The sequence below is a fragment of the Elgaria multicarinata genome, chromosome 5 (genome assembly GCF_023053635.1).
Source record: "Elgaria multicarinata webbii isolate HBS135686 ecotype San Diego chromosome 5, rElgMul1.1.pri, whole genome shotgun sequence".
In the NCBI taxonomy this organism is placed as follows: domain Eukaryota; kingdom Metazoa; phylum Chordata; class Lepidosauria; order Squamata; family Anguidae; genus Elgaria; species Elgaria multicarinata.
In genome coordinates this window covers 99,912,943-99,931,189 of record NC_086175.1, presented here as the reverse complement: position 1 = coordinate 99,931,189, position 18,247 = coordinate 99,912,943, and the positions used below count along the sequence as shown (strand labels likewise).

General features: G+C 38.1%; 2 protein-coding genes across 5 annotated transcripts in view; one reads left to right on the top strand and one right to left on the bottom strand.

Moving 5' to 3' along the window:
- The window catches only part of CMSS1 (cms1 ribosomal small subunit homolog), a 225,649-nt gene that overhangs the window by 193,443 nt on the left and 13,959 nt on the right, over window positions 1-18,247 (bottom strand). The window lies entirely within an intron of this gene.
- Window positions 1-18,247, top strand: part of FILIP1L (filamin A interacting protein 1 like) — a 194,856-nt gene that overhangs the window by 166,939 nt on the left and 9,670 nt on the right. For all 4 annotated transcript variants that reach the window (XM_063126889.1, XM_063126890.1, XM_063126888.1 and 1 more), the window contains one exon: window positions 9,831-12,588. In XM_063126889.1, the coding sequence (XP_062982959.1) occupies window positions 9,831-12,588 (2,758 nt within the window). The remainder of the gene's footprint in view (window positions 1-9,830; window positions 12,589-18,247) is intronic.

Here is an 18,247-nt window from a genome sequence, read left to right as displayed (position 1 = left end):
TTCTTTCCTCATAGTCCTGTGCTCTGACCACCATCCCACATCTCTAGTGTCTAATCTTTCCATTTCCTCCTGTTAGCCTACCATCTGCACAACAGTAATTTCCTGGCTGATGTAAAAGTCAGTGAATTCCAATTTCTGCTGTTCCAAATGAAATCGCTTCTTTTCTGGCCTAGAATCAATCTGCTTACGTGAGAGAAAAGAGAGACAGTTAAGGGAGACAATTCTCTTCCCCACCCCACCTCTTTCTCTCTCTGACACACACACACACACACACCTCTCAAGCAGGACTTCAGAGAAAATAGATAGCATTTCTGTTCAACACTGACAGCTCAACCATTAAAAATAAATACCGCCTTGTTGAAAATGGGGCTTAAATTATTGCCAAACTATGACTGCATGCAAGGCTAAGCCAGATCAAGGCTATTTCACAAGGCAGGAGGGCAAGTCAGCAGAAGGCAGCCAAATCCAGGCCCAGAGATTAGACTGGATATGCACTGAATGAAAGTGAAGGCTAAGGAATACAAGCACAAACCTCTATGATTGGTGCAGTCACATATTCGCACTTGCCTAATGTTAAATCAGATAACCCCACCAGCAAAGCATAGGATATAAGAACATAAAATGGGCCATGCCAGATCAAGCCAAAGGCCTATCAGGTCCAACATTCTGTTCCCACAGTGGCCAACCAGAAGCCTATGGGGAGCCCACAAGCAGAATAGGAACATAATAGGGCCTTCCCATTCACGCTTCTCAGAAGCTAGCATTCAGAGGCATACTAGCTCTGATACTAGCGGTAATATATATCCATAATGACTAGTAGCTTTTGATAACCTTATCCTCCATGAATTTGTCTAACCCAGTGGTTCTCAACCCTCCTAATGCCGCGACCCTTTAATACAGTTCCTCAGTTGTGGTGACCCCCAACCATAAAATTATTTTCATTCTTCTCTACACGATCCATTGTCATGGGATGGTTTGCTAATGAAAATAATACATAACAATAGCTTTAATAATACAAAAGATGATACATGACATAGTTCAGTCAATACAGTTTCCTAAGACCATCGGAAATATGTGTTTTCCGATGAAAGGGTCATTCGACCCCCAAAGGGGTCCCGACCCACAGGTTGAGAACCGCTGGTCTAACCCATTTTAAAGCCATCCAAGTTGGTGGCCATCTTGTGGTACATCTTTAAGTACCAAATTCCATAGTTTAACTATGTAATATGTGAAGAAGTACATCTTTTTACCTGTCCTGAATGTCCTGCTATTCAGCTTCATTGGATGACCCCGGTTCTTACATTGTGAGAATGGGAGCATTCAATGTGTTTTCTTGATGCACAATAGAATTCAGTCTTTAGGAGTTCTGCTCATAATAAATAGAAAACTTACTGTAGATATTTTGAGTCTACATTTCTTCTAAAAGGAAAATTGTGCATCTCGATAAATTGCAATGATTGCTACAAATGTACATGTTCAAGAGTAAGTAAAAGCAATTCTGCAAGCTATAAATTCTGCAAGCTAAACCCTATTCATGTTTAGAAATACTGGGAGTTGTAGGACTTTTTCTGTCTAAACATGCATAGGATTACACTCTAAAAATGTTACTGTGTTTTATCATTAGACATTAGTAACCTCTTTTCCTACTCTATTCTAAATAATTAACCACTTACAAGGCAATTTAAATGGGGCAGTGGGGGAAGGAAAGTCTCAAACAAAAGCTTTAAAAACTGTTAGGGCAAAATCCTATGCATGTTCAGAGAGAAAAGTTGGATGGAGGATGCTGGCAGATGTCGGATTTTTCCCCTATCTAAACATGCATATGATTGCACCGTAAAAGAATGTAGTGCCAGTTAAGAACTGGTAAGGTGACACATACTAGTGCTTTGTGCTTGTACCTCAAAATCCATGTGATGGCCACTTAAGGTGGAATATATTAGGTCCTAAGGTTATTCTTAGAGCCTCGTGTGGCGCAGAGCGGTAAAGCAGCAGTTTCTGCAGCTGAAACTCTCCCCACGGCCTGAGTTCGATCCCAGTGGAAGCTGGTTCTCAGGCAGCCGGCTCAGGTCGACTCAGCCTTCCATCCTCCCGAGGTCGGTAAAATGAGTACCCAGTTAGCTGGGGGAAAGGTAATAACGGCCGGGGAAGGCAACGGCAAACCACCCCGCTATAAGGCCTGCCAAGAAAACGTCAGCGAAAGCTGGTGTCCCTCCAAGAGTCAGTAATGACTCAGTGCTTGCACGAGAGGTTCCTTTCCTTTCCTAAGGTTATTCTTAGCTTTTATTAGCTACTTGTAATACCTAGAAAAAATAATGGGAGGCTAGTTGGATCTAAACAGATATTATTATTATTATTATTATTATTATTATTATTATTATTATTGCATTAAAGTAAACTAACAGCTTTAGAAATTCTATATATAAAAGTGTAATGATAAACCATAGGAAGGATAGCAACTTATATAGCTGTTAACAGACTCCAAATGACAAGCAATAAAATATGTGTAATTAAAGCAGTCTCTTTTGTATTTATGTCTATAAAACCTAAGACCAAAACCTGTTTTTGCTGGAATTCATCCAGATTTTTTTTAATTCCAAATGCTTGACTACATGATACATCTAACGTTTCTTAGATGGCCACTACATTCTTATGAAACTAGTGTAAAGTCCAAGTTGCCACATGCGCTAGTAGTCCTGCTCCTTTGCCAATTTTTTTTGCCCCTAAATCCCCTCACCACAGAAGGGCTCATGAATAATGCAAATGTGGTTCATGCATAGTGAATCCCCCCTCTGAACTTTACCTGCAGCATGACCCCTCCCCTCCCTTGCACAGCCTCAATGGCTTCCACCATCCCCTTCTCCCTCCCTGCTGGTAGCAACAGCCTATCTGCATGGCTGTAGCATGCCTTCGCACCACACTAATTGGTCGAGCAGGGCTGTCTGTCATCCTGCTGCTTCCCCTTTTTGGAACAGATGAAATTAATTGCTATTAAAGCTCAAGGTTTGAACTTTTTTGAATTTTTTAAATTTTCAGCATGTATACATTGCTCAAGCTTCGGTTCAAAACAAAATTGAGCAAAATCGGTCTGGTAGATCTCAAGTAATAAGCCTTATACTACCGTATTCTTATATAAGATACACCTGGGGCCCAAAATAAGCTACCTCACCTATTTAGGCGGCCTATTTATTAATAATTTCCTGGCTTTCAAACATAATGTTAAACTTTCTCCAATAAGTTTGTAATACTTTTGTCGGTGATAAAATACCATTCAAAATATTAAATCACATTCCTTTTTATGCTTGCACAACCAGATTCTCAGTCCTGCGTTCAGAACAACATGTCCATTTATTACATTTCAACAATATACATTATAGGGAAATGTATTATCTGGATCCATTTCAGTCGGGTTTCAGGCCTGGCTTTGGCACAGAAACAGCCTTGGTCGCCCTGTATGATGACCTATGTCGGGAGAAAGACAGGGGGAGTGTGACTCTGTTGATTCTCCTTGATCTCTCAGCGGCTTTCGATACCATCAACCATGGTATCCTTCTGGAACGTCTGGCTGAGTTGGGAGTGGGAGGCACTGCATTGCAGTGGTTCCACTCCTACTTAGCAGGATGGCTCCAGAAGGTGGTGCTTGGGGGACACTGCTTGGCCCCGTGGACTTTCAAGTATGGGGTTCCGCAGGGGTCAGTCTTGTCCCCCATGCTGTTTAACATGTACATGAAACTGAAGGAGCAGGTTCGTAGCTTGGGGGTTCTCCTAGAACCATCTTTGTCACTTGAGGCTCAGGTGGCCTCGGTGGCACGGAGTGCTTTCTACCAACTTCGGTTGGTGGCCCAGCTACGCCCCTATCTGGACAGGGATAACCTAGCTTCAGTTGTCCATACTTTGGTAACTTCCAAATTAGATTACTGCAATGCCCTCTACATGGGGCAGCCTTTGAAGACAGTCCGGAAGCTGCAGCTTGTGCAAAATGTGGCGGCCAGATTGATAGCTGGAACAGGGAGGTTTGAGCATATAACACCGATTCTGGCCCGCTTGCATTGGCTGCCTATATGTTTCCGAGCCCAATTCAAGGTGCTGGTCTTAACCTATAAAGCCCTACACGGCTTGGGACCACAATACCTCTCCCGACATGAACCTACCCGTACACTGCGCTCAACATCTAAGGTCCTCCTCCGAGTGCCTACTCCGAGGGAAGCTCGGAGGATGGCAACAAGGGAGAGGGCCTTCTCAGTGGTTGCCCCCCCCCGACTGTGGAATGATCTTCTCGATGAGGCGCCAGGTCAACGATGATAACGTTGTTATCTTTTCGGCGCCAGGTCAAGACTTTTCTCTTCTCCCAGGCATTTTACCAGCATTTAACAATGTTAAGTTTGTTTTTAATGGACCCCAGAATTGTTGTTTTTAAATGGATACTGTTGTTTTTATACTGGCTTTATGTTTTTTAAGTTTTTGTATACTTTTAAAGTTTACTATTTTTAATTGTTGTAAACCGCCCAGAGAGCTTCAGCTGTGGGGCGGTATATAAATGTAATTAAATAAATAAATAATAAATAAATAATTCCCCACTTCAGCTTCCCTGTGAGAAGACTCAATCTCCACTTAGCCATCCTTCTGGCTCTTCTTGTTATCCCCATTGCCTACTTTCTTTAGTTTCCTTTCTTCTGGGTTTCTGACTCTCCTACCTCCTAGCCTTCAGCAGTCTTCTACACTAAATTTTAATCACAATCAAACCGAGAACTAAAATTTATCTCACAAAAGCTGACCTGCACACATTTCAGTTCCCTGAGGAACTGAACATTCTGCACCATCACACCAACTCAGCCAGTCAGAAGAGTTATCATCGCAACCACAATGTGGTATAGATAACCAATCCCTATGAACAATTACGTCGGTCTACTTAGTTCTTTTTGAGGAACGCCTTATGTGTTTCTCTATCTTATAACTGAGAAACAGTATCTGCTCTCAGTTCACAAACTATGATTAAGAGACACAGATATTTCAGTTTAATAGTTTTCCTTAACAATAAAAAAGAGGGAGATTGCATTTCAAAAGCTAATAAAAAAAATTAGTAATAGACAGTTATTTCAATTTAATTGTTTTCCCTAACAAAAAAAAGGGAGATTACATTTCAAAAGATAATAAAAAATGAAATCGGTAATAGATTTAATACATTTATATCTCTATAGTCTTTATGAATAATGATATTGATTTCATTACTTTACACAGTTAACTATGCGTTTTCTGTTGGGTTGCATAAAAGCTGAAAAAGACCCTAAACTAGAAATATTTTTAAAAATGCAGAATAAGTACACCAACTCACTACTAAATCATGGATAAGAAGGACATTCAAAACTGACAAAATGTTAGTAATAAATAATAATTCCCTAAGGATTTACTAAAAAGTTGCTTACTAAAAGTCGACACACTTGCTTTGGAAATTAATTTCACATGGTGGGTACCACAACTAATCCTACTGCATTTCACCCCACTTAATTAAATTTTGTAATAGGAGAGAATTTTCAACAGGATCCCTCAGTGATCTTGAGACAGGTGAGCCCATATGGAAACATGAAAGATAAGTCTTTAGGAACAGGGATAATTCTATAATTTTGAAGTACTGGAAACATTATGGCTTCTTGTTAAATTATTGCCATGCATAACTGTTTTCCAGTTGCCTCACCTTCCTTTTTAATATTATGCACTGTTAGTTATAACTATGTCATGAATCTAAGTATGAATATTTTTATGATGGATTTTGTATTATTATTATTATTATTATTATTATTATTATTATTATTATTATTACATTTATATCCTGCCTTTTTTTCCCTCCAATGAGCCCAAGGTGGTATACATCCTCCTCTTCCTCTCCACTGAGAGTTTGTGACTGGCCCAAAGTCACCCAGTGGGTTTCCATGGCCGAATGGGGACTAGAACCCGGATCTCCCAACTCCCAGTCCAACACCTTAGCCACTACACCACACTATTATTCAGTTATGTTTAGGTATTATATTTTGGAAAGAAAGTACATTTCTTTTTCTTTCCTTTGGTTACTGCTGGCCACTGAATTATACCGCATCACCTATGCTTCCATTATAAAGTAATTTTACATAAGCTCTCTCTCTCTCCTCTTTCAAAAACAGATGTATTTTAGGACACAAAGGAACTACTTTTTATTCCCACTAGATCTTTTTAATTCCATCATACTCTTTTTCTTAACTAAATAGGAAAATGTTTCCAACATGCTGAGGATATCCCTTCTTGTTCCCGAATGGATTTTTCTGGAAAAAGTAAGATGACAAAAGCCTTCCAGGAATACTTCTGATTTTATACCAAATTAGAACCACAGCTGTGCTGACCTGATTTTTCTACATAAGCAGGATATGCTGAGATTTCCACCGAAGTTCTGGAGTACATTTACTTGTGTGTCTTATCAATTTCAATTGCTTCCCATGTAAAATATATGGAATCTATCTTACACACGGACGCCAAACATTTGGACCAGCATATCTGTTTACAATACCAGCATAATGTTACTGCAACATCAACTTTATTGGTATGTGTTCATAAAGCAGAATATTGCTGAGTTCCTCTGCTATTCTACAGTACTCTGTATGCAGCACTCCATTCAGTATAGAATACGGATGGGGAACCTATGTCCCTCTACAGATGTTGTTGGACTACAACAACATGCTAGCTGAAGCAGCCACAATGTTGCATTCACGGTTCGACTCTAAACTGCAGCCCAGGGTTCTGTGTATGCCCTTCAATCCTTTTGCATGTATCTGGAAAGCTAAAGCAGAGCAACCTGCCTGTGGAAACCTTTCTCAGTTACAGACATCCTTGCTAAATCAAAGGGACAGACTGCAAGATAACATAAGCATGTCCTTCAAAGCACTTCGATCAGAACGTTGACTTGTTGACTTTTGCTCATAGCTTTGGAGAGTAATGCTGCAGGAGAGCATGAATCAACAAGATTACAATTAGCTACATACAATTCCATCGCAAGAACATTCACATATCAGTCTTAAAACTTCAACATGAGCCATCTTACCTAATCAATGCTATAACTGTTCAAAACCCACTCTTGAGCAGGGGGATTGGGATTCTGTAGCCAACTGAAGAAATGTAAAGGAAGATTAGGAGTTAGATATTTCAGTTTATTAAGCTAGTGGGTAACTGTCATGCTCCATGCATATGACTGAAATTGTGTTCTGATTTTAGAAGTTTGTCAAGACAATATTCATTTAAAAAGAAAACGCATGTAACGAAGTAGTATTTCATAAACAAAAGTTCAATACACTGTCTAAGTCTGAGTATTATTGTAAGCCTAACCACATACATTCCCCAAAAGAGAATGAAATAGAGAGATGAATAACTCTTATCACTTAGTATCTATGGTAATAGATATCATCAGCTTCATGCCAAATGTTCAGAAGCAGGAAGCACCAAAGTAGTGAGGTTTCATTCCAGAAAATAGGACATGATACTTAGTAATGAAAAGTATCCTTTATCCCCTATAGTTCTTACATTAGCTCCAAATTCCACTCGCTCACATAACACCACCTTGATTCTCTGTCTTGCAGTGCTCTTCTTGCCTACTTCATTACATGTACATTTCTGTTGTATAACTGTTAACAGTAAAGGCTCCCTGAATCCCAATTTGACTATGCTACTTTTACATTGTCTATTTGATTTTAAAAAATCCCCACTAGCATTATGAAGGAATTTGACTTACTTTGTCTCATACAAGTGAATACCTATTATTGCCACAACCATCTGCTTGTCCCTAACATTATGCCGTGTCAGGGATGTGGGACAGGTTTACTTAATTAACTAATTTTGTTTATTGTTGGGTTTTAATATACTAACTTTTATGCTATGTTTTAATTAAGATTTTGTTTTTAATCTGTATTTTATTGTTAGTGTCTTAAGTGCCATTTTTTGGCAGAAAGTCACGATATAAACTAACTAACTATTTATAACCTGCCTTTCTATTCCAAAAGGCCATCAAGAAAGCTTAAAAAGCATCAATAAAAATATACAATGAAATTAAACAAGAACTAAGAGTCAGCAGCCAAAATAATAGAACTTCTGAAGGTTTTACCTTCACTTAAGCAATATCCCTAATTGCAGCAGCAACTCCGTTGTTTACTTGAATTAAATATAAGAAAATGTGTAAGCTGTAGCTGAGGATACAAGTTGAGTTCAACACAAAACCTTGCCCCAGTCAGACATAGGTGAACCTCATTGTTAGAGGAGGGAATGGGTTCTGCAGGGCTGGAGATATCATTAGGCAAGGTGAGGCAACAGATTTAAGGTGAAAGACAATTTAAGATGACAATAATTTCTGTGAGGTATGGGATAGGTTACCTAATAATTCCTTCTGAGTTTATTAAGATAGGTATAACCAAAGTCATTGCAAAGCACCCCAACACAATCTCAAGATCAGTTTAAACAAAGGGAACTGAGAGGTCCTGAAGAATCAACAGGCTCACATTTTCTCAGTCTATTACTAGAAGAAGGAAACGTAACTGACAAGAGCCACCAGGCTCCATAACAAAGTACTCCCTGAATGTTGATCAGTATGGGTCAAGGTAACTCAACACTGCCAAGAACTACCTGTTTAATTACCTTGCCTTAAAAATAAGCACTTGGGACTAGCATATACTTATTCATAACAGGCTTTTGTGTCTTAGGTGATTTGGTTTCCTTTTTAATGGCAAGAGGCATCACACCTTTTCTAAAAAGACTTTTATATGGTCATTTTGAAACAAATTTTTATTTTTATCAGAATACTTTATTAGCTGTCAAACAAGTAGGGAGATGATAGCAAATTCATTCAGTAGTTAAAGTAGGAATGCAGAAATTCCATTTTTTAGAACTTATCTCCATACCCAAGACCACTACAATTGTACATAATCAATAGTAGAGTTGGCAACACTGCCTAGTAGTTCTGATATATAGCAACTTAGTTAAAATGAAAGAATTTTGGGGATTTAGCTGGTTATAAAGGGGGGGAAAGGTAAGATGGAGAACACAGAATTCAAATCAAGCACATTTCAATCTGGTTTTATGATGCAGAAGTATGGAGGGATAATCTAACTCTTCCTTACTACTACAAAGTCAAGATAAGCTTCTAACAGACAAAATAGTAAAACTCTGCAAAATGTACAACCTCATGTAGTTAACAACACTATATTTTAATGCATGTCTATATAGCCATACTAGGACTAAAAATATAACATATACAAATAACTTGGGTATTTTTTAAAAAAAAAACCTATATTGGACTATTCACTTTCTATAGATAGGGAAAGTTATTGGTCTTTTGCTAACTTAAGAAGGTGGAAGGTAGCAAGTTTTAAATCTTGTGTGCCAGAACTACAAATATGCCCATGAGCGGCTAATTACAGGGCAGAAGACAACATGAAATTACAAGATAAAATCTACCTTCTATCTTCTTCCCAGGGCAATATATAATCTAGATTAGTGTCCACAACAACATCAAAATCAGAAGAGAAAAAGAAGGAAAGAAAGTTTTCATCTTTGCACCAGTTAGAATGACAACTCATGGAAATATCCAAGCTCTTCTGAAGAAATATTATGGACAGTGTCAAACACTGCCAGTGTCAAACACTGCCACTTGTGTTATTGATGTACTGGAAGCACAGGCAACCTCTATCCCTAAATCTGTTCAAATGTTTCCTAAAATAAAGATTTCTTTAAAGTATTTCATCACCTCTGGTCTAGCTAACACTGTTCTTTTTTAATCTCTGAAATACTCACAAAATAAAATGTGATTATCTTTTTTTTTCCAGATTGAAGAAGTTTATTGACCAAGACACAGCCTACCAGACAAAAAAAGAAAAGGAAAACAGCAAGAAAATAAACAAACTGAAGGAGGAGCTGACAAAACTCAAGTCATTTGCTTTAATGGTAGTGGATGAACAACAAAGACTTACAGAACAGCTAAGCCTGCAAACCCAAAAAATCCAAGATCTAACTATCACTGCAGAACAAGCACATGAGAAACTCTCTATTGCAGAAACAAAAGCTCAAGAAGAAGAGCAGAAAGCTCTCAGGCTGGAAGCAGAACTTCAAGCACAAACTAATAAAGTTTCCCAAGAACAAGAGGTTGCAATGGCCAAACTAACCAACGAAGAGAGCCAGAATCGCCAGCTCCGCTTAAAATTAACAGCTCTCAGTCGACAAATTGATGAACTTGAAGAGACTAATAAGTCCTTACGAAAGGCAGAAGAAGAATTGCAAGACCTGAGGGAGAAAATGAATAGAGGGGAATGTGGAAATTCTTCCCTTATGTCTGAAGTGGAGGAGCTAAGGAAAAGAGTACTGGAAATGGAAGGGAAAGATGAAGAGCTCATAAAAATGGAAGAACAGTGCAGAGAGCTTCATAAGAAGCTAGAAAGGGAAGCCTCTCAAAGTAAGAACTTTAAAGCAGAAGTGGATAAACTCAACAAGAGAATTATGGACCTAGAGAAACTTGAGGATGCTTTCAGCAAGAGCAAGCAGGAATGTTATTCTTTGAAATACAATCTAGAAAAAGAAAAAATGTTAACAAAGCAGCTGTCACAGGAACTTGATGGCTTAAAAGCTCGTATTGGAGAGCTTGAAACCATGGAAAGTAAATTGGAGAAAACAGAATTTACACTTAAGGAAGATTTGACTAAACTGAAATCATTGACAGTATTGCTTGTAGATGAGAGGAAAACAATGAACGAAAAAATAAAGCAAGCAGAAGAAAAGTTACAGACTGCAAATTCACAGCTTCAGCTGGAACAAAAAAAAGTTATGTCAGTCACAGAAAAATTGATTGAGGAAAGTAAGAAGGCATTAAAATCTAAAACTGAAGCTGAGGAAAAAATGTCCAATCTCACAAAAGAGAGAGATGATCTGAAAAGCAAACTAAAAGCAGAGGAAGAAAAAGGAAATGATCTCTCTTCCAAGATGAATCTGCTAAGGAAAAAGCTCCAGTCCCTAGAAGCCATTGAAAAAGAGTTTCTAAAAAATAAACTTAAGGACATGACCAAACCTACCCCATCTGTACAGCAAGAAAACAACAAGATTAAAGAACTAGCCCAGGAAATTGATAGGCTCAAACACAAACTTAAAGAAATGAAGGCCATAGAAGATGATCTCATGAAAACCGAAGATGAATTTGAATCTTTAGAACGTAGATACATTAATGAACAAGATAAAGCCAGATTTCTGGCAGAGGAACTTGAGGTTGTGAAAAGAGAACTGGCTCGGTATAAGTTAGCAGAGAAGACAGAATGCAACCATGAGCAGAGATTATTCCGAAAACTCAAGGATGAAGCAGCCAAGTCAGGACACCTTTCAAGAGAAGTAGATGCGCTGAAAGAGAAAATTCATGAGTACATGGCAACCGAGGATTTAATATGCCATCTAAGGGAAGACCACACAATTCTGCAGAAGAAACTCACCCATCAAGAAAACAAAAACAAAGAATTAGGAAGAGAAATGGAAATCCTTACTAAAGAACTGGAGAGGTATAGGCGTTTCAGCAAGAGCCTTAGACCAAGTCTCAATGGAAGGAGAATTTCTGACTTGCAGGTTGTCTCTAAGGAAGTCCAAACAGAACCAGCAGACAATGAACCACCTGATTACAAGAGTCTAGTTCCTTTGGAACGAGCTGTCATAAATGGACATTTATATGAAGAGAGTGATAATGAAGATGAAGATGATGATGAGCAAACTTTGTCCTTCAAGTGCAATTCCTCTGTTGCAAATGCAGTGAACAATAGTAAACTTTGGATACCCTGGATGAAGTCCAAAGAAAGCCATATTCAAAATGGAAAAGTTCACACCAAGCAGAACGGAAATTGCATTCAGCCTGGAAATTTAGTTCTAAGCCACACACCAGGCCAGCCTCTTCATATAAAGGTTACTCCAGATCATGGGCAAAACACAGCCACCCTTGAAATAACAAGCCCTACTACGGAGAGCTCTCACTCTTTTACTAGTACAGCTACAATACCCACCTGTGGCACACCAAAGCAAAGGATCACCATAATTCAAAATGGATCTTTAACTCCTATAAAATCTAAAGTAGCTGATGGTTATTTAAGTCCAGAACAAGCCATGCCACCTCTTACTATGTCTACCTTTGCTCGATCTCAAACACCTGAATCATGTGGCTCTGTAACTCCAGAAAGGACAATGTCCCCTTTGGCTCTGACAAGTTCCTCAAGTTCCCCTGAGCAATTACTTTCACCGGAACCACTGGAAATCAGTGACAAGCATGCTATCTTTCGAGTATCCCCTGAAAGGCAGTCGTCCTGGCAGTTCCAAAGATCTAACAGTTCTGGTTCTAGTGTGATAACTACTGAGGATAATAAAATACATATTCATTTAGGAAGCCCTTATGTCCAAACTATTCCTAATTCAGCAAAAAACATTAGTCCTTGCACCCCTGTGCAGGATAACAGAACTCCAGCATTAACTAATGGAACACCAAGTAAACCTATCAACAAAATCACCAGCAGCATCACTATTACACCCACAGCCTCTCCTCTCCCACGGCAGTCGCAAATTACAGTAAGTAATGTCTATAACTGACCACCCCTTGCTGTGCTGACATACTTATCACCAATACAAACTTAGGTTTTCCATCCCAGCAAGAAAGATTTGGGACAATTTGAATTACAATTTTCTGAGAGCTCTTTGCATGTGCCTTACAACAGTATACAGAATTAACATGTGAATTCATCTTTAATCATATCAAGCGTGCGCTTACTGTATTATCTGTTCATTTAAATAACTTTTGGCAAGATACATAGACCTTCACCTGTATAAATGCATCTTTATGTATTTACGTTTTTAAAAACTGACATGATTTTTGACTGCAACTATTTCGGTGAAATATTTTTAACATTACAAAACAGTAAATGGTTTTTTTTTTAACCACTGCCTGCAGAATTCCTTTTGCTTTCGTTTCCCTGTATGTGAATGTTTGCATGTAAAACAGTTCAGTTTTAATCTTTAGACAACCTGTCAATATTTGTTCACTACCTTACTCATAACCTAGATTTTCTGTTACTATATAGATAAGAACTTTCAGATCAAATATCACACAAAATTGCACGTATTTTAAAAATTAAAATTATATGAGATCCTAGAAATTATATGAGAATCCTAGAACAGTGTACTGGTTAAGAAATTATATGAGATCCTAGAATAGTGTACTGGTTAAGAGAATGAGCTGAGAGCCAGACAGCAGCAGAGCTGGAAGGCAAGTCACTGTCTCTAAGGCACTGAAATACCTTGTAGGTCTTTTAAAGATTAAAGAGAAAATATGCCAAATGCTTTCAAGACTTGGGGAAAGCACTTTATCAATACAAAGTAAGTAAACATTTTGCAGGGAGGTCATCTTATATTTCTTACTTCTGTTCTCTTTTCCTTGAAAATAAAATGAAGAGAACTGTACCATAACATCTTTAAAGCCAGTTATTTCTCTCCCCCTCCCCGCACACTTTCTAGGAAGATAGGCTACAGATTATTTGTCCTTTTAGCTCATATTCTCTACTCTGATTGGCAGTGGCTGTCCAGGGTCTCAGGCAAAGGTCTTTTCCATCACCCGGTATTTGATCCTTTTAATTGGATCCGTGAGGGGTTAAACCTAAGAAACTTTTGCACGCAAAGCAGGAGTCTACCAGTCAGCTATGGTTCCATATCCATTTAATTTGTGAACACAGGAAGACATTTTTGTCATCACTCCTAATTCTCAAAGGTGAATCTCAAAGTCACTGGAAAGCGAGAGAAAGTGAGCTTATTTCCTACCCCTACATGCAAGCAAGTATGGCCTTCTGAGCCACATGTGTTTGCACAATCATACAACAAAATGTTAGTTTGGACATTAATACAACTAACTATGAATGCCACTCGCAGAGCATCTCCTAAGCTACCACCCTCATGGGAACTGGTGTGACGGAACCCACATACCATTTACACTAACTTTCCCAACGCATTTACACAGCCAAGGAATAGGAAGGCTGCTTATGGGACCCAGCCTCAAGTGTCAAACAAATGTTAGCACCGAAACAACCCTGTCTGTGCTGTTTCTTTACTGTTCCTACGGACTGCTGGATACACATTGGCACTTGCTATCAGTACACATAACATTAGGTATCCCTTTTTTATATTTCTATGCCACTACCAGAGGTAAAATATAGCAGAGGGTTTGTCTGATATTGATGAATTAACTGAGATATACCTGTATTGATTTATTGATTTAAAATATTTTTATCCCAACTTTCCTATATCGCAGTAACACAAAAGAAAAAAAATCATCAAAAGCCAGTTAAAAATAACATGAACACAATTCATACCAATACTCTGATTCCAGAAAACTGTGGTTAAGTCAAAGGCCCAAGGTAGCATCAGAATCAATTCATTCAAACATGCAAGGACACAACTTTTCAAAATGGCAACTGAATGAAAGAGAATGTGTCAATTTAGCCTCTCTGGAGAGGGAACACTATTACTGAAAGGCCCTATTACTGGTTGCCACCCTCCTAGGGATGGTAAGCCCAGAAAAATAACATAGAAAAAAATCAGGGGGGAAAGGCTATTCCCCCCCCCCCCACTTTTCCCTGATGACTTTTTTTTTCATTTTCCCCATTGGCATTTTGGGAAAACACTTAAAAACAACAACTATTAAATATATTTTCTTTGTCAATGTCAACGTTTTACTCAGTCAAAATGTGTAGTATGAAGGATTTTTGTCTAAGACAAAACTATAGCAGAATGGTGATTCCTGTATATATTGTAGTCATATACAACACTCAAATCCAAGAAGCATTTCTGCACGTAGAGGTTCTGCCATCTTCATCAGAGAAGCATCCAGGGTTGATATGAGAGTGTTTCTGGTCAATAATAGAATTTTACTACAAACCTTGTGGTATCTATTTTTAACTCTTTCCCATTTTTCAGAGAGCAAAAAATAAGGCACATATGCTTAGGTAGTACAGAGTGCAATGGTTTGCAGATCTCTCTAATCTTGGGTATATTTGCAGTTTTGCATATACAAAACTAAGGCATTTATACTTTTCAGGCTGCAATCCTGCACATGCTTACCTGGGAGTAAGTAAAGTTCTAATGTTGTATGAATGCCAATACTCTCAGACTACTCTGCATCTTCTACATTTCCAGTGCAATCTTATACATGTCTACTCAGAAGTAAGCTCCATTGAATTCAATGGGACTTACTCCCAGGTAAGTGAGTATAGTATTGCAACCTAAGCTGTTCTTATCTGATATTAGAAAAAAATAAAATTATGTTTTTTGTTGCATTAGCAGCTGTTTTCAAACACTTCTCTTTTAAGACATGGAAAGGTTAAATCCCACTAAAATCAACGGTTTTGTTTTGATAACTTTATTTTTTTGGTCTCTAACTTTCTTTGATTGCAATCAGAAGCAGAAGCAGTGCTTCTCTCCTGGGCTTTGGTAAGGCCTCAGCTGAAATTCAGCAAACAGTACGAAGAGCTACTTTTAACAGCCAAAAAATCTAGGAAGTATTTAGAGAACAGGAAGACACTTGTTGAAGCTTTTCTCATGCAAGGACATATGAGGAATGGCTAGACTCATGAAGTGCATTCAACTGAGAAAAGAGTTTAAAAGGCAACAGTGTCATACCTGCAAATATTGAAAAGCAGGCCATAAATAACAAGTAAACATTTAAACACCAATACTGAGTTAGACATTGTACAGAACCCAGAAGAAACTGTAAGTGGACTTACAATCTGGATTAGGAGAAAAAGTCTGATGGACAGGGTAAAATTGGAGATATTTCAATAGCACCAAGGCAGATGATCCAGAAAAAGCTTTGTGAAAAAGTCATGGGTTGTGAGGAGAAGGGAGAGAGAAAGAAATATTGTAGGAAATATAGAAGGGTGGGAGGCTCCTTGACATATAAGGAGCAGCATGTTGAAAGCCATAGGAATGGGACTGAAAAAAACAGCCCTTCTCAAAAATCATGATTATAAGTAATCATATACATCCTGAACCACATTAACTATTATTATTATTATTATTATTATTTATTTATTTATATAGCACCATCAATGTTATTAGCATCGGTGAAGTAATAGTATTACTACCACCACCAGATTCTTACTTATCTCTCAGGTCACCCTAATCTAGAGGTTTGAAAACAAGCTGTATGAAAAATCTCTTAAGGACTAAGGCTATATCGCTACTTTCAAAAACACAAAAGAGGAGTAAGAATAGAATCTATATAAAAAGAACAGCTTATAGGCCATCAGCATCCGCCACTGATGAAAAAAAATATGGGGGGGGAATACTCTAGGGACAGAGTATTTGGGTATTTTGGCAAACAGTGGTTTAAACAAGCCATAAAGTGTCCCAGGAAACAGTGGCTGAAGGTTTCCGCCTACTTCCTGGGATGCTCTAGGAATAAGATTCTTTCCTGCTTTATGGCAGAAACCGTAAAGCCTGTTCCTAGAGCACTTTTTCCTCTTTTTTGGTGATCATGTTGGGATGGCTGAAGTGGGCTTCAGTTCCTAGCTGCTGGGGTGAGTGTGAGTGAGAAGGTATTTGCGAGCTGCTCACCCCAGCAGACACCTGATGGGGCCCTCAGAACGGGAAAGGATGCTCACCCAGGATCTGTAGGAAAATGAGTATGAGAACAACTAGAAGGCTAAACAAAAACAAATGAATTGGAAAAACAAGAAGAAAATCATAGTTAAGCATGAATATAGGAAAGCATACTGTACTATTCAAGCCAGTGGAGTGCATTGTTCAGCTATAAGATGTAAGGCGCAATCAGAACTTTGGAACTTTCATAAGGGATCATGATTGCAGTCTAGTGGACTTCATTAACTCAGATGTTTTAAAATGGCATGCCCCATGTTCCAAGATCATAAACTTTCAAAGCCTGCCCAGATACAGAAAAATATGACTCCCAATTATCCATACCCAAAGAATATAAGCTTCCAGTGAGGGATCTGGTTAACAACTTGATGAGCTTTTAGGTATGTACTAAGGTCATATGAATGAGAAACTTAATGAAAGCATAGAACATGTAGATTTGCAAATAAATGGAATAATATCCAATGTTAGTCCTACATAGAGTAGACCCACTGAAATTCATATCAATAGATCTACTCTATGTAGGACTAACATTGGATACTACCCAAACCTTGCTAATTTGACAAAAGTATCCATAGGAAATGTTGAAGTAAAGAACCTTAGGCAAACACAGGATGCAGTCTTTGAATCTGCCCTATCTAAATGAGTTCTAGTTTCATTTTTCCAAAAAAATAAATAAATGAGTCCCACTTTCCATCATCAATCAGACAGAATGTAACACAGCATGTTCAAGTGTACATGATCTGACAGGTAAGACAACAAACTATATACAAATACAGAAAAACAAAGAAACATTCACATAAACAGATTAGCCTGGTTCAATTTTAACTATCTCATGACCATGATTAATTGCCCTGAATAAGTTGAGTACCCAAATAGTCCCTCCTCCCCTAATGCACCTAGCTTTGGTGCAGAAATTATGGCTTGTTTAAACTACTGTTTACCATTATACCCAAATGGGAAAATTATATTTGTTTCATATCCTGGTTAGTAAGTAGAGATTAAATCAGTTTTTCCCTGATTCAGATATAGCATGAAACTATGGTTTAAACAAGCCACCAACTTGGCAGTGAAGTCAGGTGCACAGGGGAAGTGCAATGTGGGAACAAACAGGCATAGCTTGTTCTGAGAATGATAACCCATGGTTTATTAGCCTGAAATTGTTAGGTCTGAACCATGCCATTGTGTAAACTTGCCATCTTCACATAGGTATAATACATAGAGAATAGAAAGTAGATAGTTTTACAAAACCTACAATGGCTATACTGTCATGCTTTTATTAATGAATAAAATAAATAGGTTACAGAGGCCATCCAAACCTAGAAACTTTGCACTGCCCAAATTGATTCTCTAATATATAAAATATGCCTTCAAACATTAACTCTTTAGAATACTCTCCTCCCTCAATTCAAGCTGGATTGAGAGAAGAAAAGGTTTTAGAAAGTAAAGTAAAAATATCAGTACAACTACTACCTGAGAAAGGCACTAATCAGTATACAAGTAAACAAAAGATTGAATCTACATATTTAATAATACGAAAAGATGATTAGTACAATTGTGCTAGCATTCTGGTTTGATGACCAGATTG